This window comes from Psittacula echo (assembly GCF_963264785.1).
Source record: "Psittacula echo genome assembly, chromosome: 7".
NCBI classification, from domain to species: Eukaryota; Metazoa; Chordata; class Aves; order Psittaciformes; family Psittacidae; genus Psittacula; species Psittacula echo.
Window position 1 is genome coordinate 26,069,447 of NC_137740.1, and position 17,636 is coordinate 26,087,082.

Here is a 17,636-nt window from a genome sequence, read left to right on the forward strand (position 1 = left end):
GTTGAGAAAAAACACTTTACTTTTTTATTGTTCAGTTTCCTGTTACAGATTTAAAAAGAAAAAATCAAAGAATGTATTTCTATTAAGTGCTACATTTGTCCTTGGGACAGTGAGAAGAGCGTGCAGCAAGCTCACTGCTCTGGACTTCAAGAGAGCAGACTTTGGCCTCTTCAGGAACCTGCTTAGTAAGGTTCCATGGGATACAGCCCTAGAGGGCAGGGGGGCCCAAGACTCTTGGTTGATATTCAAGGATCACCTGCTACAAGCTCAGGAGTGTTGCATCCCAACTAGAAGGAAGAGCAGCAGGAAGGCCAGGAGATGTCCTTGGATGGATAAGGAGCTTCTCAGGAAAATTCAAAGGAAAAAAGAGGCCTATAGAAGGTGGGAGCAGGGACAGGCGGCGTGGGAAGAATACAGGGATGCTGTCCGGGAAGCTAGGGACTAGGTTAGGAAAGCTAAGGCCCAGTTAGAATTGAACTTGGCTAGGCATGTTAAGGATAACAGGAAGGGATTCTATAGGTACGTAGCGAATAAAGAACAGACTAGGGACAATGTAGGCCCCCTCCGGAAGATATCAGGAGAACTGGCTACCCAGGATTTGGAGAAGGCTGTGGTTCTTAATGACTTCTTTGCCTTGGTCTTCACTGGCAAAGGCTCTGACCGCACCACCTAAGTCTTGGAAGGTGAACGCAGGGACTGTGAGAATGAAGACCCTAGGCCCACTGTAGGAGAGGATCTGGTTCAAGACCATCTTAAAAACCTAAACATACACAAGTCCATGGGACCTGAAGAAACCCATCCACGGGTCCAGAAGGAGCTGGCGAATGAAGTTGCTAAGCCACTGTCCATCATTTGAAAAATCATGGCAGTCAGGTGAAGTTCCCGATGACTGGAAAAAGGGAAATATAACCCCCATTTTCAAGAAGGGGAAAATGGATGACCCGGGGAATTACAGAGCAGTCAGTCTCACCTCTGTGCCTGGCAAAATCTTGGAGCAGATTCTCCTGGAAGGCATGTTAAGGCACATGAAAAACAAGGAGGTGGTTGGTGACAGCCAGCATGGCTTCACTAAGGGGAAATCCTGCCTGACCAATTTGGTGGCCTTCTATGATGGGGCTACAAAACTGATGGACAGGGGCAGAGCAGCTGCTGTCATCTACCTGGACTTGTGCAAAGCCTTTGACACTGTCCCACATGACATCCTTGTCTCTAAATTGGAGAGACATCAATTTGATGGGTGGACCACTCAGTGGATAAAGAACTGGCTGGATGGCCACACGCAAAGAGTTGTGGTCAATGGCTCAATGTCTGGCTGGAGACCAGTAACGAGTGGTGTCCCTCAGGGACTGGTGTTGAGACCGGTCTTGTTCAACATCTTTGTTGGTGACATGGACAGTGGGATTGAGTGCGCCCTCAGCAAGTTTGCCGATGACACCAAGCTGTGTGGTTCGGTTGATACACTGGAGGGAAGGGATGCCATCCAGAGGGACCTCGACACGCTTGTGAGGTGGGCTGATGCCAACCTTATGAAGTTTAACCATGCCAAGTGCAAGGTCCTACACGTGGGTCAGAGGAATCCCAGGCACAGCTACAGGTTGGGCAGAGAAGAGATTCAGAGCAGCCCTGCGGAGAAGGACTTGAGGGTGTTGGTCAATGAGAAAACGAACATGAGCCAGCAGTGTGCGCTCGCAGCCCAGAAAGCCAACCGTATCCTGGGCTGCATCAAGAGCAGAGAGACCAGCAGGTCGAAGGAGGTGGTCCTGCCCCTCTACTCTGCTCTTGTGAGACCTCACTTGGAGTATTGTGTACAGTTCTAGTGTCCTCAACATAAAAAGGACATGGAACTGTTGGATCAAGTCCAGAGGAGGGCCACGAGGATGATCAGGGGACTGGAGCACCTCCCGTATGAAGACAGGCTGAGAAAGTTGGGGCTGTTGAGCCTGGAGAAGAGAAGGCTGCGTGGAGACCTCATAGCAGCCTTCCAGTATCTGAAGGGGGCCTACAAGGATGCTGGGGGTGGACTATTCATCAGGGACTGCAGTGACAGGACAAGGGGTAATGGGTTCAAACTTACACAGGGGAAGTTTAGATTGGATATAAGGAAGAAATTCTTTACTGTGAGGGTGGTGAGGCACTGGAATGAGTTGCCCAAGGAAGTTGTGAATGCTCCATCCTTGGTGGTGTTCAAGGCCAGGTTGGATGAGGCCTTGGGTGGCATGGTTTAGTGTGAGGTGTCCCTGCCCATGGCAGGGGGGTTGGAACTAGATGATCTTAAGGTCCTTTCCAACCCTAACTATTCTATGATTCTATGATTCTACTTTTGTAGCATTTAGTAAAATACCATTTTTCTAGGTCATTAGTAGCTCGCCATTTTTAATTTGTGAAGTGACTCTTACCTAACACATCAGTGGAGGTGGAAAACAGGAGCAAGCTTCGCTGGTGACACTGAAGCCATGTAGATTAAAAGAAGGTTAGCATTGTTAACTGCAAGCATTCAGAAAAAGAATAAGTCAGTACTGATAGCAAGGAATTGAATAGTAATTCAATTGCATTTCTAGGAATGCAGTCTAAAAAGAGCTGCAGCCAAGTCAAATAGTGGCTCACCTCTGAGAATGCAGACAGTATAAATCTTAAGTCAAGTGGGTACTATGGGAAGTTAATTGATGGATTTCAAAGTTGTAGAGGCCACTTGAACTCTTAAATCCTACCGATTCATTCATATTTGCACTTCTGACATTGTGGCTGTTGCTTCTGTCCATTCTTCAGGAGGAGTTAAGGGCCTCTTTCATATGAAGAACTACACTGAAACAGAAAGGCAATTCAGGAGCTCACACCCACTCCATATATTGAATAAAGTCCTCTTGCTAAATCTTACTGATTATGCCTCCTTTCCCTTTTTCTGTGAATGAAATCTGCAGAACCCCAAATCACTTCCTTCTGTCTGAATATCTTTAAGGAATTTCTTGCAGAGAACTATGTTAACAGATTTTCCAAGAATCTGTAAGCAACAGGATTTGTGATCCAAAGCACTCCTGCAAATTATACAATCATTTATTACACAGTATACAGGGCAGTCAGGTTTTTATGATTATCTAAAAGCAGAATTTGGACCAAAGGGTTGAAAATATGCTGCAGAAACTATTTAAATAATTGGAAATCAGGAGTAAATGTAGATCTTATTAAAGAATTATGTCTTTTGGCAGGTGGTCGAACTCTGCAGATTTTAAATGCACAAGAGGACAATGCTGGAAGATACACCTGCATAGCCACAAACGAGGCAGGAGAAACTTTGAAGCACTATGAAGTGAAAGTCTACAGTACGTAAATACTTCCCAATAATATTTTTTTTTTTCATTCTTCCATTTTTTATGCCTTTGCAGTGTTACTTATCCTGGTGAATACAAGGATTTCTGTTAGTAGCTTTACATCTGCAATAGCTCATGGCATTGCTTGAGGAAGGATAATAGAATAGTTTCCTGTTGCATCCTTCACAAATGCTGCTGTTGGGATAAAAATCTTAGTACCTCCCAGGGGAAGACATTTAAGAAATGCTGAACTCCAGTTTCTTCTGAAATGCTTTTTTGATAATGATTTTCAAATCAGATAAGTACAGCACAATGAGAGATGTGAGCAGAGAATCTTGTGAGCAAAGAAACTGTTTTAGAAAAAGAGGAAGGGGGGGGATCCATAACATCCAATGGGAAACTTTCTTGAGTAAGATAAAACCAGAGGATAATAATTAAATATCCTTCCATGAAGCACCATATGCACAAAAGCTTTCTTATTCAAGGCTTCCTGTCAGCACATTGTCCTTTGAGTATTTGTGCCTAATGCTCTAATTTAATGCAAAAACTCTTCATTATGGGCTCAGTCAGGCATGATTTTTCATCTTTTTAAATTTTCTAATCTGAACTGCAATTTGGTTTACTCCCTCACAGTAACTGTGCTGTTATTTTAATGACACTAATTCCCTAATAAGTCCCCATTGGATTCAGAATAATGAGAAGATGACAAAAGAGATCATTACTGAAGTATGGCTATCTAGCACCATAAAGCTCCGCACTCCCAAATGCCACTGCAACTGTCAGTAATTACTGCTGTAACCGTTAGGGAGAATTTAAAATGTTCAATTGAAAAAAGAATGGAAAATGCTTTGAAAGCATTTAAAAGATATTACGATACCAGGGTGGGGGTAGCTGAAGAATTTTGAAATATTCCAGTTTCGTTCTGATTCAGAAGGAAGCAAGATTTTGCAACACTGATATTTCAATGGAATGGAAATGTTGAGTTTTGACTAGCTACTCTAAGCGTGGACTTCAGTTCAAACATGTGTTTCTGAGAATATTAGTTTCCATTAAAATGCTTTTCAATGATTGCATTACACTGAGCTTTATAGAATTCAAGCCAAACATACAATAAAGTTCTATAGCTGGGTAAGGCTATAGTTAGGTGTCCATGTCTAAAACTGTTAAGTACAGTTTTATATACTTTATATATAACAAATTTAGTAGAAATAGTTTGAAATACACACACATATATATGCATATTTTAAAAAAAAACAGCTATGGGGAAGATGCAGGCTACAGAGGAATGCACTTGCTTTCTCTGAGGTTATCATCCAGGTTTTCTCTTTGTCCAGTTAAATTTGAAATGCTGCCTAAGTCACAAAAATCACACTTGCTGTCTTTGGTTTTGCGCAGTTCCGCCAACCATTAACAAGGGGGATATCTCAGGGATGGGTCTGTCCCCTAAAGAAGTGAAGATCAAAATAAACCACAGCCTTACCCTGGAGTGTGAAGTTCACGCCATTCCTGCTGCTGCCATCAGCTGGTACAAGGATGGACAGGCCAGTCACAAACTTAATTTCTTCTAATGGACAGATTTTGTACAGAAACAACTGCATAATCACTATCACTGCTAACAAACATTCACACAGCCTCACAGGCTCATTTGCAGTGCTGAAGTCAGCAGGAAATCATCTTCCCACTGCCATGCTGGCATGAGCACCCCTCACACATCTTAGGATGTTTGCTGTTGGCCAGACCTCTGCAAATTGACACCCTTGTTTTTTTGTGGGTGCTTGGCAGTGCTACTGAGACATCAGTTTCCAGGGCCTGTTACCAGCTTGTGCTTTAAAGAGGGGGGCCCTGCCCAGTAGTAGCATCCCATGATACAACCACATGTCCCTTTGCTGTTGTGTAAAGTCCCCAAAGGTCACGTTAAAGAATGGCCTCATGCTTGGTTCCATTAAGTGCTGCCCATGCAGAAGCTGCAAAGAACCTCCCGCTTGGTTCTGGCAGAGCTCCCGAAACCACAAAGGCATCTGGATCCTCTGTGGGGGGGGAATAAGGCGTGATTCATGCCACACACAGTCTTCACAAAAACATTGGTCTGGAGAAGTTTGGAAGGACAATGCCACAGTACAGATGTGCATTTTACTTGGGGCTGGCTATAAATAAAACAGAAACTGTGCAACTCCTTTGTAAGAAATAGGCCTATAATCTCTTGCTTTAGCTGTTCTTGGTAGGGCACTTACAGTGTGGCAGGCTGCTGGACCCCTCCAGCTGGAGTAGCTCTTGCTGGATTTACAAAGCATGTCTGCCTGCTTTGAGCATATGCTGTAATTCTTGGATCTCCTGGGGGTACTGTATGTATTGCCAGTGAAAAATTATGCTGGGAGTAGTTGAGAGGTCCCCAAAGATAGATAGTGGCTGTAAGCAGCTTGCTGCCACTGTCAGAGCAGCAGCTTTTCCTTAGGTTGCCCCTAGGTAAATGGCTTTCAGTCACATGCATGGATTAACCTAATTGTCCCCTGCAGGCCAGGGGTTCAGTGTTGACTGTATAATGTGTTGTGTTTTCATTGAGAGGTACAGATTGCAGTAGTGTAGTCTCTACTGTCATGTGTGATGTAAACCCTAGGGACAGTAGCATCTAATCCTGTGTATCTCTGCATTGCTGCTGCATCCATTTTATGTTTACACTGTGCCCATAAGGGGCAGCAGATCCAAGTGGCTGTGTGGCTGTAGGGTGAGTTAGATTGAGTTGTTCACCTCATACAGAAAAGTATATGGTAGTTTTACATGTGTAGATTTTCCATCAGCTCATTGACTTGGCCAGTGAGTTCAGGGAATTAAATTAACCTGATTTAATCAGATGTCACAAAAGCCCTTGCCTGATGGGGGTGGCATTGATCCTTTACACAGCAACTTGCATCTGGGGTTATGAACGATGCAAAACCACATTCTCTTAGGAGATCAGCTACCAAGATCAGAAAGGTGAAGATGCAGAGTTTCTGGTAACCATGGAAAGAAAACCGTCTCCGGAAACCTGGAGCTTGATCAAGTCTACTCAGGCAGAAAAAGCTTTTGGCGTGAGTTAAAGAGGAACAGATGAGAGGAGAGCTGGGCTTCACCACCTGTGGCCAAGGCTGCCGTCCCAGGAGACCTGGTTTAGGATTGTGTCCTAAAGTAGTGACTCTCAGTAATCTGATGTCCTAAGTGACTGCTTTTTTTTGCATAGATTAAAAGCAGACCTTCCCGGAAGCATTAACAAAAATTGAAGGATGCTCTGTTGTTAGTGGTATCAAAGCAGATGAAATACCAAATTCTTACTCCTAGTATACTGCCTTAGGAAGGATTTTGAAACAACCTAAATTTGACCAAAAGAGAGATAACATCATATTACTTCTATGAATATGACTATTTCTAGTGTATGTTTAGCCAAGTATTAATTTCCATGTAAAATTACATTACAGCCACTTAAACCTGATGATCATGTCATTATCCAAGCTAGTGGCCATACTCTGCAGATTAAGGAGGCTCAAGTATCAGACACCGGTCGTTACACTTGTCTGGCATCCAACATTGCTGGAGAAGATGAAGTGGAATTTGATGTGAATATACAAGGTAAACGGAGTTCAGATAATAAAATTCTTCTGGTAGCCTCATTTTCTAATGTTCTGCAATGCTGGAATTTTTATGATTTTACACCTTTACACCTGTATCCTTTACACCTGCTTGATCTAATCCAATGCTTTTGTGTTTTGTGTGATTTCTATTTCGTATGTATTTTGTTCCTCTTTTAGAAATGCAGTAATGCTCCATCCTTGGCGGTGTTCAAGGCCAGGTTGGATGAGGCCTTGGGTGGCATGGTTTAGTGTGGGGTGTCCCTGCCCATGGCAGGGGGGTTGGAACTAGATGATCTCAAGGTCCTTTCCAACCCTAACTATTCTATGATTCTATGATTTGTTTATTCTTTCTATTTTGTGACATATGCAGTGTTTTGGAAGTCAGTAGAATGACATGGTAACTCTCATCTTCATCTAAATGACTCAAACAAGTTTTTAAGTTAGCATAAACCAAGATACCATATTGTATTTGTCTGTATTGAGTAGTACTTAGAGGTCCCAGACATAAGCATTTTTTTGGTCTTGTCCTGGGTTCAGCAGTAGTAGTCATTTTTTGTTTTTCTTAGTAGCTGGTGCAGTGCTGTGATTTTGACTTTCGGCCTGGGAACAGAGCTGATAACACCGATGTTTTTAGTTACTGCTCAAATGTTTGGTCTGACCAAGGACTTTGTGAGTCTCATGCTCTGCAAGGGAGGAGGGGAAGCTGGGAGGAAGCAGAGACAGGGGACCTGATCCAAACTGACCAAAGAGGTATTCCATACTACAGCACGTCATGCCCAGGATGTAAACTGAGAGTCACCCGGAAGGGCTGATTCACTGCTGGGTCAGGCTAGTTATAGGTATCAGTCGGCGGGTGGCATTGTGTGCTCTTCCCTTGTTATCTCCTTTATCATTATTATTACTGGTGGTAGCAGTAGTGATTTGTGCTATACCTTAGTTACTGGACTGTTCTTATCTCAACCCGTGGGAGTTACATTCTTTTGATTCTCCTCCCCATCCCTCTGGGAGTGGGGGAAGGAAAAGGGGGGAGTGAGAGAGTGACTGTGTGATTTATGGCTGAGCTTAAACCACGACAGGTCTACACACTGTGTAAATATAAAAATCATTCATAATTTATGAAAATTTAGAGAAAGTTAGAACCTGAGTGAAAGCAGATAGCTTACTGTTTAAGTATTATTCCTGATTAATACTCTCTGTGCTTTGTTACCAGGTTTTCTTACACTTATTTCTTAGTCTTCAGTAGATATTCAGTAGATTGTTCAATGGTTCATTCTGACAAAAACAACTAGAATTTTCCTGTGTAATTTAAATTGGAGGAGAGGGGTTAATTTAATACACTTATTTTTTATTGCTGCTATTTAACAATCACAGTATCTTCTAATGCATTGACTTTTAAACTAGTTATTTCTGCTGTAAAATTCTAACACACTTTTCCCCCTTGGTTGTAGTTCCTCCTAGTTTCCAAAAGCATTACAAGGAATGGGAAGCTGGTAACACAGTAGATACAGGAAGAAGTGGAGAAAGTAAAGATGTGATTGTTAACAATCCCCTTTCACTGTACTGTGAGACCAATGCTGTTCCTCCTCCAGTTCTTACATGGTATAAGGATGGCAATCCTTTGAGCTCTACTGATAAAATACTAATCTTACCAGGTGAGTATTGAAATGTCACTCTCTGACACTAAGGAATGGTGTTAGTGCTAGTATTTGTGTAGTAATAAGAAACTGCTCCACTTCAAAACACTGCTTTAATATTCTTTTCAGAATTTCTTGACTTTTTTTCCTGTCTATTGCTCATCTGTTGGGAGACTGATGACAGCCACTCTCAAAACATATTCCTTATTAGGTCCTCTCTCTGAAGCTGTTTACATGGCTATGCTTTAAATGAGGAACAGTGAAGAGTACCTATAGGCTTCAGAAGTAGATTTTCCCAGTTTGGAACAGGTTTACTGGAATATTCTGTGTTTGTATTTCCTTCTGCCTATTAGTTGTCTGTCACCTTGCTGAAAAATATTTATGGTTTTGATTGAAGGATGTCTGGCTACATGTTGCTGAGTGGAAACGAATGTTATTGCTTTATGTGGAATTAATTACTCTTTTCTAACATTTCAGTATGAACATTGTTGAATTCCAATTGTCTGCCAGTAGAAAAAGTAGCTTGGAAATAAAGTCTTTAGTTACTTATAATTCAGAACAAATGCTGACCATTCACAAATTTGCTTGCTCAGGTCCCTAGTGAAATGTGATGTGGAAATGATGGAAACTGCTTGATACTGCATTTAAATCTTGAATGCATTTTCCTTCCAGGAGGCCGAGTGTTGCAGATTCCACGGGCACAGGCTGAAGATGCTGGGAGATACATGTGTGTGGCAGTAAATGAAGCTGGGGAGGATTCCATTCATTATGATGTCCACGTGCTCTGTGAGCTTTCCTGCCTCTGTTTTTAATTCCAAAATGAGTTCTGTGGAAACTAATGAAGCATTATAGTCCAGGTTTACTTAACTTTTAAAAAGTTTATAAATAAATATTTTTAAAGTATAAAATTAATGTATTTATATAAGGTGCTAGAGTTTTGTAGAAGTTTACAGAATTGAATGAAAATAGTGTTAATGTTGTTAGTAAGTTTTTAGGTTATTGCTATTGGAATTCAGTTGCATTACCCCCATCACACTTCACCAAAAAGAAAAGTATAGGTAGAAATCCAGGTTTTATTTTGTTTTTATTTTATTTTTATAAAATTTTATTTTCTTTTTAGTTCTTGTTCCCTAATCAATTTCCAATTCAAAATTCTGACATACTAGATTTTTCTCTCTCCTTATTTTGGTCATCATTTTCTAAAATATCTGAAAAACTCCCAAAGGCTTAAGGAAATCAGTGATATAGATCAACTATTGAATGCCTGCAGAGTCCATATCCCACGAACTGTTTACGAACATTGCACAGAAAGTTTTGTACACTGCTTCCATTGTCTGTTTATGTACTCAAGGTTTTTGCCTTGGGAAACGCTTTTTTCTTGACTTCTATTTCTGTATATATCACTAAAAGGACTGATTTATTGTTAGGAAGGGGTCCTGCCTTGGAAATCCTCTTTTGTTCTGACAGCAAAGAACACGATGAACCAACTGGAAAATGAACTTTCACCTCTTCTTCATTATGGCTTCTGTGTATAAGTGTAGTTTTCCTCCAGTCCTTTGAATTATACTGATTTGTTCTAGCTGAACTACTCTTGGAATTTTATTATCTATCACTGTATCACTGAAAATTTCACTACTTTCTGTTAAAATCCCAATCTAAAGGATTGGTCTGTAATCTTAAAAAAACCAAACCAAAATAAATGAAAAAGAAAAAAACAAACCTCAAAAACACAATCAAACAAAAGACACCAAGAGGTACTAAGTCACATTATTCATATCACATTTTGCTGTCTTATAGTACCACCATCCATCAATGGAGCTGATGGTGATCTGCCTGAAGAGGTGACTGTGCTTGTGAACAAGGTTGCAGTGATGGACTGTGTTGCAAGTGGCAGCCCTTCTCCAAGTATTACCTGGCAAAAGGATGGCCACCTCCTAGCAGAAGACAACAAATACACATTTTTGTCCAATGGAAGGAGGTTACAGGTAACTCTTACTTAAACCCTCAATTTTAGCATCACGAACACTGTACATAAAGACAAAACTGTTTAGGTTTTCTGAGTATGCAACTTTGAACTTTTTCTTCTACAAGGTACTGCAGACCTAAGGAAATTTTGTCTCTTGTTGCTATCCCTCGGCTGCTGCTTCTCACTGCTGTGTAATTCCTTCAGTTGTGTTCACCCAATTGTTTGTGAGGTCATCCTGTGAACTGCATCAGTGAGGTTACTTGGTTTAAAGTAATGTTGAATGTTGTGGAGGACATTCCCTGAGAGAATTTAATGATAAAGAAATGCAGTGTTTTGTTTTGTTTTAAGAAAAGTGTATTCTGAAGAACTGTCCCTTCTATCAATGAATGAAATTGGATGAAACTATTAAAACAGTGCTGAGCTCAATTCTCTCTATTTGTTTCTTTGACAGTAAGTTGTCTTACAAATTAGATCAACAACTGGTTGTTTTGGTTTTTTTTTTAATTCCCCTTAGATTCTGAATTCCCAAATAACAGATACTGGCAGGTATGTCTGCATTGTGGAAAACATGGCTGGAAGCGCCAAGAAGTATTTTAACTTAAATGTTTATGGTAAGTAATAATTTTCTGATTGTCATCTTTCAAATGTTAGTTTAGCTTGACTGTGTTAATTTTAGCAGATTAATTTTTTAGCAGATTGCTTAGCGACATACTTAGCTTTTTGTGTCTAAGTCATCTTATTGGGTGTAATGGAGATTCTGACATACTAGAAATCAAAAATAAAGTATGTTGGCAACCTATGGCTTTCGATGCCACATGGTTTTAGTTCTTTTTATGTATTCCACATGGACAGAAATTATTGAAGGAGCCTTGGGTAGTGGCTGTGTGTGTACACTGTGTACAGGCTGCAAAGCCCTGAAATCATGAATTACAAACAGGTTGCATTATAGCATATTTTGATATGTTCATAAAATGCTTTTTCCAATAAAATTGATTAGAAAACATTGAACAGAGAGATATTGCATTGTCAAAGCTTACCTTTTTTAGATTCCTTTCTATTCTCTATTTTTTGCTTTGTTGTGAAGTTAGAATAGGGTTAAAATAAATTTTGGCCTTTGGCATCACAAGTCTAACCCAAATACAATAAAGAAATCAAGACATATTCCACTGTTAAAAAATAGCCTCTCTACCACCTTCCGTTAACTCTCCTAATTAACTTTTCTGAGTGAAACCTAACTTCCCCTTTTATTTCTGCCTACTCTTCATGGCACCACTTTCATCTTTCTGTTCTGAATTGAAGATCCAATAAGCATTACTCCGCATCATCTGCACCATAACATTTTAAAACCTATCAAGGAATACTGGTACATATATCTTTATCTGCTTTCACAGTAAAATCTGGAGTCTTCTATATATGATCAGTATCTTTTATCATATCATTATTAGCTAGCTAATCTTCTGTATTATATGCTAGTTAGAAAGCAAGTGCTGTCTTCTCTCTCACTTACATATAGCACCCACATTGCAGGAATTATTCAGGTTATTACATACAGGAGAAATTTATCTTTTTTTCTCATTCACACATGTAGAAAATTTACACGCTAAATGAAATAAATTTAGAGTGCTTCTTTTCTCTACTCAGTAGTACAATTAGCCAAACATAGTGTTTCATGGGAAGAATTTGCCCTGGAGTCATTCTCTGAGAAGTTATTTTCTTTCAGTGGAGTCTATCCAGATATCCTGATGTCTGAGTTTTAAATCCAAATATTTCACTTTTCTTGACAGTTGTGTTTTTTAAAACTTCTTGCCTGTAATTATTTTTTATTTACTATAGTCTAATGTTACTATTTTAAAGGAAATATTTGCATGAAATTTCAATTATTCTTTATGAATGCATTTTCATTTGATAAATTAGGCTATAGTTCAAGAAAGGACCACACATGGTGATGCACTGATGGAAATGCATTATCTAAGCAGCATGATCTTTGTTTTGTCACTGTTGAAAAAAGGCTATTTTCCAGCATTTCTATATGTTTCTGATGGAACTGCTTTCACTAATTTAAATAAAATTTGAGGATAATGCTCTTTAATAAGCTGGAAAATCACTTCTTGTCTCAAAGGTAACAAAATTAAAATAAAACCTTCTAAAACATTGAACATAAGCATCCAGTTTTAAAATCTTAACCTCTAATCTTACTAAATAGGTGATTTTGACATCAAATACTAAAATTGAGCCCCTTAATGCATCTGTATGAACATAGAAGCAGATTATGCTACGCAGATATGCAGATTACCTATGGTGTATTTGTGAGTGCTTTTTGCACGCTGTGGGGGCCACAGAATTTGAAACCTGCCACCTACATAGTTTAAGTAAAATTAATTAAAAGATAGCTCAGATTTGGCCCTGTATATTAGATTGCCCTCTGTATTGAATTGCCCATAATCACATCTGTGGGAAAGTAACTGGAAAAGTAAATAAGCATAAATAACTAAAATGTCATCAGATCAGAATTCACCATTTATTCTAGTGAACCATTTTATGCTTATCATCAGGAATAACCTTCAGTTATTCCAAGTTGAAAAATATGGACTAAATTCACCCAATTACATTGATTCTTCTTGTTTCTGGTGTGTCACAGAGGAGCAATAAACTTGGCTTAATGACTGTTTTGTGTCATTCAAGTGACAGAAAACAGCTGGAGTATTTCTGGTGGATCTGGTCCAAAATACTTTAACATTTCTGTCTTTGAAGAAGAGGATTCCATGTGTTCTTTGGAATGATTTTTTCACCTAATAGAGCCAAGAACATGCTTTTGCTTTCCTCTTAAGTGTTTTATATATCCACACTGGAAAAGCAGGGAAACTAAAGCTTGGGCTTTATTAAAAGGAAGAGATTTACAGTTATTTCATTTTAAATGGTTCTTGTAGAAAGGTCATATGTCAAAATATTCTTGTATTTAAAAATACTGGGACTTGTAAACATAAAAATGCACCCCTTAGAGCAATGCTTGTGTGCCAGAATGTTAAACTGCTTAGCGCACTATGAGACAAGTTTGTCTGTTTAACAAAAGAACTCTGAACTGTATCAGAAGGAACCATTTTGATTCTCTATGATGAGAAAATGGACTATATCAGAAAGAATATGAATCAGGAAGAAAGCATACTTAGTCATCCTACATATCCTGAAAAGATAAATTTAATCTGTCCTGCCTTACATAACAAACGTTCTATGAGTACAGTGTTTTAAAATTGATAGTGCATTAGTCAGGAACTGCAGGATCTCTTAGAATTTGATCAGCCTTCCCAAAAACATAGACTGTAAATGAAATCACTGATTATTTTTTTTTTTTTTTTTTTTTTTTTTTTGTGAATTACAGTAACAGGAATCACCATTAGGTTGGCTTTAGTCATATTTCCAGGTATACCCCAAAAACAATGTATCCATTCATAGGATGTGAAAGATTTTTGCGACTTTGCCCTTTGGCTAAACTCAGCAATTCAGCTTTATTTTAGTAAATCAGGATCTTGTGGAGTATTGTTTATCGATGCTATGATAGATACTATTAATGTATTTATCTCTACAGTTCCTCCAAGTGTTGTTGGTACTAATCCTGAGAATTTGACTGTGGTGGTGAATAATTTCATCTCTCTGACTTGTGAGGTCACTGGCTTTCCACCTCCTGATCTCAGCTGGCTCAAGAATGGGAAACCTATCAGTTCAAATACCAACACTCTTATTGTGCCTGGTGAGAATTCAGTTATTTCTATAGCCTTTCAACCAAAGTTCTGTCAGTTTTGTCTTGATAATGGCGCTGTTTATGGAATCAGTGTATTCTTAGTATTGCTTCAGTGAATAGACAAGACACTCAGCCTACTGTGTTTAATAATTTTTTTGTCTGCTGGGTGTGCTCATTTTTAAGGAAAACTGGCTGAGACTGAACACTGCACTAAACTGTGTGGAAAAGACTAGAGGGCAAGCTGTGTAAGAGAGGTGCTCTGATATAGGTATTCATTAAAGTTGAGCCACTTTGACTCACCTTTCAAAGAAATGATCAGAAATTGTGTGGAGTTAAGATAAATTCTGCTGGCTTAGATGACAAAAGTAAGAATCTTCCCACTGACATCAGTGGGAAACTGGATTAATCCTCCTGAACTCTCAGGAAGAAATCCTTGTATTCTGAGGTCTTCTTAACCATTCAAAGCTCCTCACTAAATAAGGTCCAGGAGTGTCTGTCATTTTACTGCTGCTGCTTATCTTCAGCCCGGGGTAAAAAGTGAAGATCACTTGCTGTGCTGCTCAGTCCTGTCGTGCTGGTATAACATGACATGTGGGCTGTGTTACAGCATAGTCTAAGGCACAGAGATGGAAATTGCTTTATGGCAGTAGAAGCATCTGTGCAGATTGGTAAAGTAGGCAGAGGCAATAAGCTTCACAAGTGGAGACAGGTGAGACTAAGAAATAAAGAATGGGATAGTGACAAAGCTAAGTGGAAAGGGTGTAATTATGTTAAGAGACAGTAGTTAGAAGTTATGAAACAAACAGGTCTAAAAGGAGCATTTGTGGTCCAAGCACTCATGAATTTACCGTAAAATTTTAGTTCTCTTGACTAGATTTTTTTTTTCTTTTAAGGACCCTAAAAAAGGAATGACACTGCAGTGCTTTTTTGAATTAGAGGTTAATTTAGTGCCTGTGTTCAGTCCGTTGGACCTGCTATTTTGAAATACATTTGAGATTGATAAAACAAGCACAGAATAAATCTCAAGCCTTCTGTCTTCTCTTCAGGTGCTCGGACTCTGCAGATTCCCCGAGCCAAGCTACTAGATGATGGTGAATATACTTGTATTGCCAGAAACCAAGCTGGGGAAAGTCAGAAGAAGAGTTTCCTAACTGTCCTTGGTTCGTTTTTTACTAATTTTTGAAATAATATCCATTGCTTTGAAAATGCAGTATTTTGTATTTATTTTTATTAGGCTGGTTTTTGCCCTCTCACAAAACAAAGACAGAAATAACTCTGAGCTGCTTCTACAGTGCCTCCAAGCATCAAAGACCACAGTGGGACCTCGCTGACAGTACTGAATGTAAGAGTGGGAACCCCAGTGATGTTGGAGTGCGAGTCCAATGCTATTCCGCCACCAGTCATCAGCTGGTACAAGAACAGGCGCATAATTTCAGAGTCTGCAAATGTGGAGGTCTTAGCAGATGGGCAAACGTTACGAATCAAGGGTGCAGAGGTAGGCCAGACTTGTGGGATGCTCCATCTGTCACTGCTCTGCTACCGTTAAGCTATTATTTTGCTGTTTATTGATGTATTCTACTGGCTGTACACAGGAGATGTATTTGCTGGGGAGACTTTCATTCTGTGAAAAGGACCTTGAAATGGCAGAGGCAAAGGCTGTTAATATCTCTAAAATGTGGCATTAAAATAAGATTCGATAATAAGTTTTATTTATTTACTTTTATTTTAGGTTTCTGATACAGGCCAATATGTGTGCAAAGCCATAAATATTGCAGGGCGAGATGATAAAAATTTCCATCTTAATGTTTATGGTGAGCATACTCTGCATTATCTGCAGTAGTTATCATAATACCATAGATATTATAGAGTAGACAATTCAAAATCAGGCTACAAAAATATTTGGTAACCAAAGTATTCTTATTGCTTTCATTCAATTCTTAGTGCCACCAAATATAGAAGGCCCTGAAAAAGAGCTGGTGAATGAAGCTGTCAGTAATCCTGTTACCTTTGTGTGTGATGCTACTGGAATTCCTCCACCAACATTAGTGTGGCTTAAGAATGGAAAAAAAATAGGTATCATTCTCTCATGTTCTTTACCGCTCTTTTTTCTCGCTTTGGAGTACCACTGTGCTATTTGCTGTTTATTTCTTGTTTCTTCTTCATCTGTCCCTAGACAGACTGTTACTTTAACTGACTGGAACCTTTGTTTTGAAATTTTGATGAAAAATATCTCAAGATATGTTTGCTCTCTGTGGTCTGCTTTGGAATGACTGTTTGTTTACATATTTGCAGAAAGTTCCGACTTTCTTGAAGTTCAGATTTTATCTGGTGGAAGCAAGCTTCAGATTGCTCGCTCTCAGCTTCTGGACAGTGGGACCTACACATGTATTGCCTCAAATACAGAGGGAAAAGCTCAGAAAACTTTTGTGCTTTCTATTCAAGGTAGGCATTAGAGTGCTGTGAGCAGAACTAATTAATGCTGGTCGAGAGTGACACTGTGTCTGTGCTAAAGACACTGAGATAACATAGATATGTAGAAAAGTGGAGAATTTGGATCGTTATTTCTGTCATCTGCAGCCAGTGAGGAAAAATTGTAAGAGGATTATATACTTAGAAATTTACATGAAACAATATTCTTAACCTTGACTTGAAACCAGGCAGAAGGGCTGTGAGTTTTTGCTGCTGATCACATCCTTCCTCATGCACACTTAAAATGTATTGGTTGGTTGAATGTGGAGCACCACACATTTATGCATGAAGAAGCAGTGATACTTCTAGCCTTTTTTGCCATAGCAAATAAGAGATAGCAAAGAAATGCAGTCAGAATTTCCTTATGATTCCCCCCCACACTCAAATGAGAATCCTTTGTTACAGAATTGACTCCTGCCGTGCTGTTTGTCACCGTCATGCTTCATCTGTCTTGTTTTCTTCTGTTCCTAATGACTCATCCCCATTAATTGTGCTAGTTCCTCACCACGTCCAATAACACATCTGTTGTATAGCATCTCCAGCTCTCTGCCATCATCCCTTCCCATGCCAGCAATTGCTAGTTGAGGAAGAAGAAGCTGCATCAGCTGTGAGCTGAGTGTGGTGGCACGCCCATGTGTGGCGGCTGGCCATCAGCAGGCTGAACAGATCTAGTAACTGTTTGTCACAGTGATCATTCTTTGGGGCTGCTGGTTTTGTGTGTGTGCTCCTTCCCTGCTAGTTTTTCCCCAAGTTTAGGAATTTAATATCAAGCCGCTTGTTTGATCAAGTGTGACAGAAATTGCTTGAAATGCTCCAAACTTACCATTGGGACTGACGGTCTTGGTGGATAGCATGGCTGTCATCCTTGTTCTTTAAATGAACAGGTTAAAAATGGCTGCTGGTTAGGATGGAATATGTGGCTGT

General features: G+C 39.6%; 1 protein-coding gene across 1 annotated transcript in view; it reads left to right on the plus strand.

The window, feature by feature from the left end:
- Positions 1 to 17,636, plus strand: part of HMCN1 (hemicentin 1) — a gene marked incomplete at both ends in the record, with an annotated part of 192,319 nt that overhangs the window by 132,947 nt on the left and 41,736 nt on the right. The window contains 13 exons of the mRNA XM_080622289.1: positions 3,204 to 3,317; positions 4,701 to 4,846; positions 6,755 to 6,905; positions 8,356 to 8,559; positions 9,214 to 9,327; positions 10,339 to 10,526; positions 11,022 to 11,118; positions 14,091 to 14,252; positions 15,290 to 15,403; positions 15,536 to 15,738; positions 15,973 to 16,054; positions 16,185 to 16,316; positions 16,536 to 16,685. Coding sequence (XP_080478415.1) covers positions 3,204 to 3,317; positions 4,701 to 4,846; positions 6,755 to 6,905; positions 8,356 to 8,559; positions 9,214 to 9,327; positions 10,339 to 10,526; positions 11,022 to 11,118; positions 14,091 to 14,252; positions 15,290 to 15,403; positions 15,536 to 15,738; positions 15,973 to 16,054; positions 16,185 to 16,316; positions 16,536 to 16,685 — 1,857 coding nt within the window. The remainder of the gene's footprint in view (positions 1 to 3,203; positions 3,318 to 4,700; positions 4,847 to 6,754; positions 6,906 to 8,355; positions 8,560 to 9,213; positions 9,328 to 10,338; positions 10,527 to 11,021; positions 11,119 to 14,090; positions 14,253 to 15,289; positions 15,404 to 15,535; positions 15,739 to 15,972; positions 16,055 to 16,184; positions 16,317 to 16,535; positions 16,686 to 17,636) is intronic.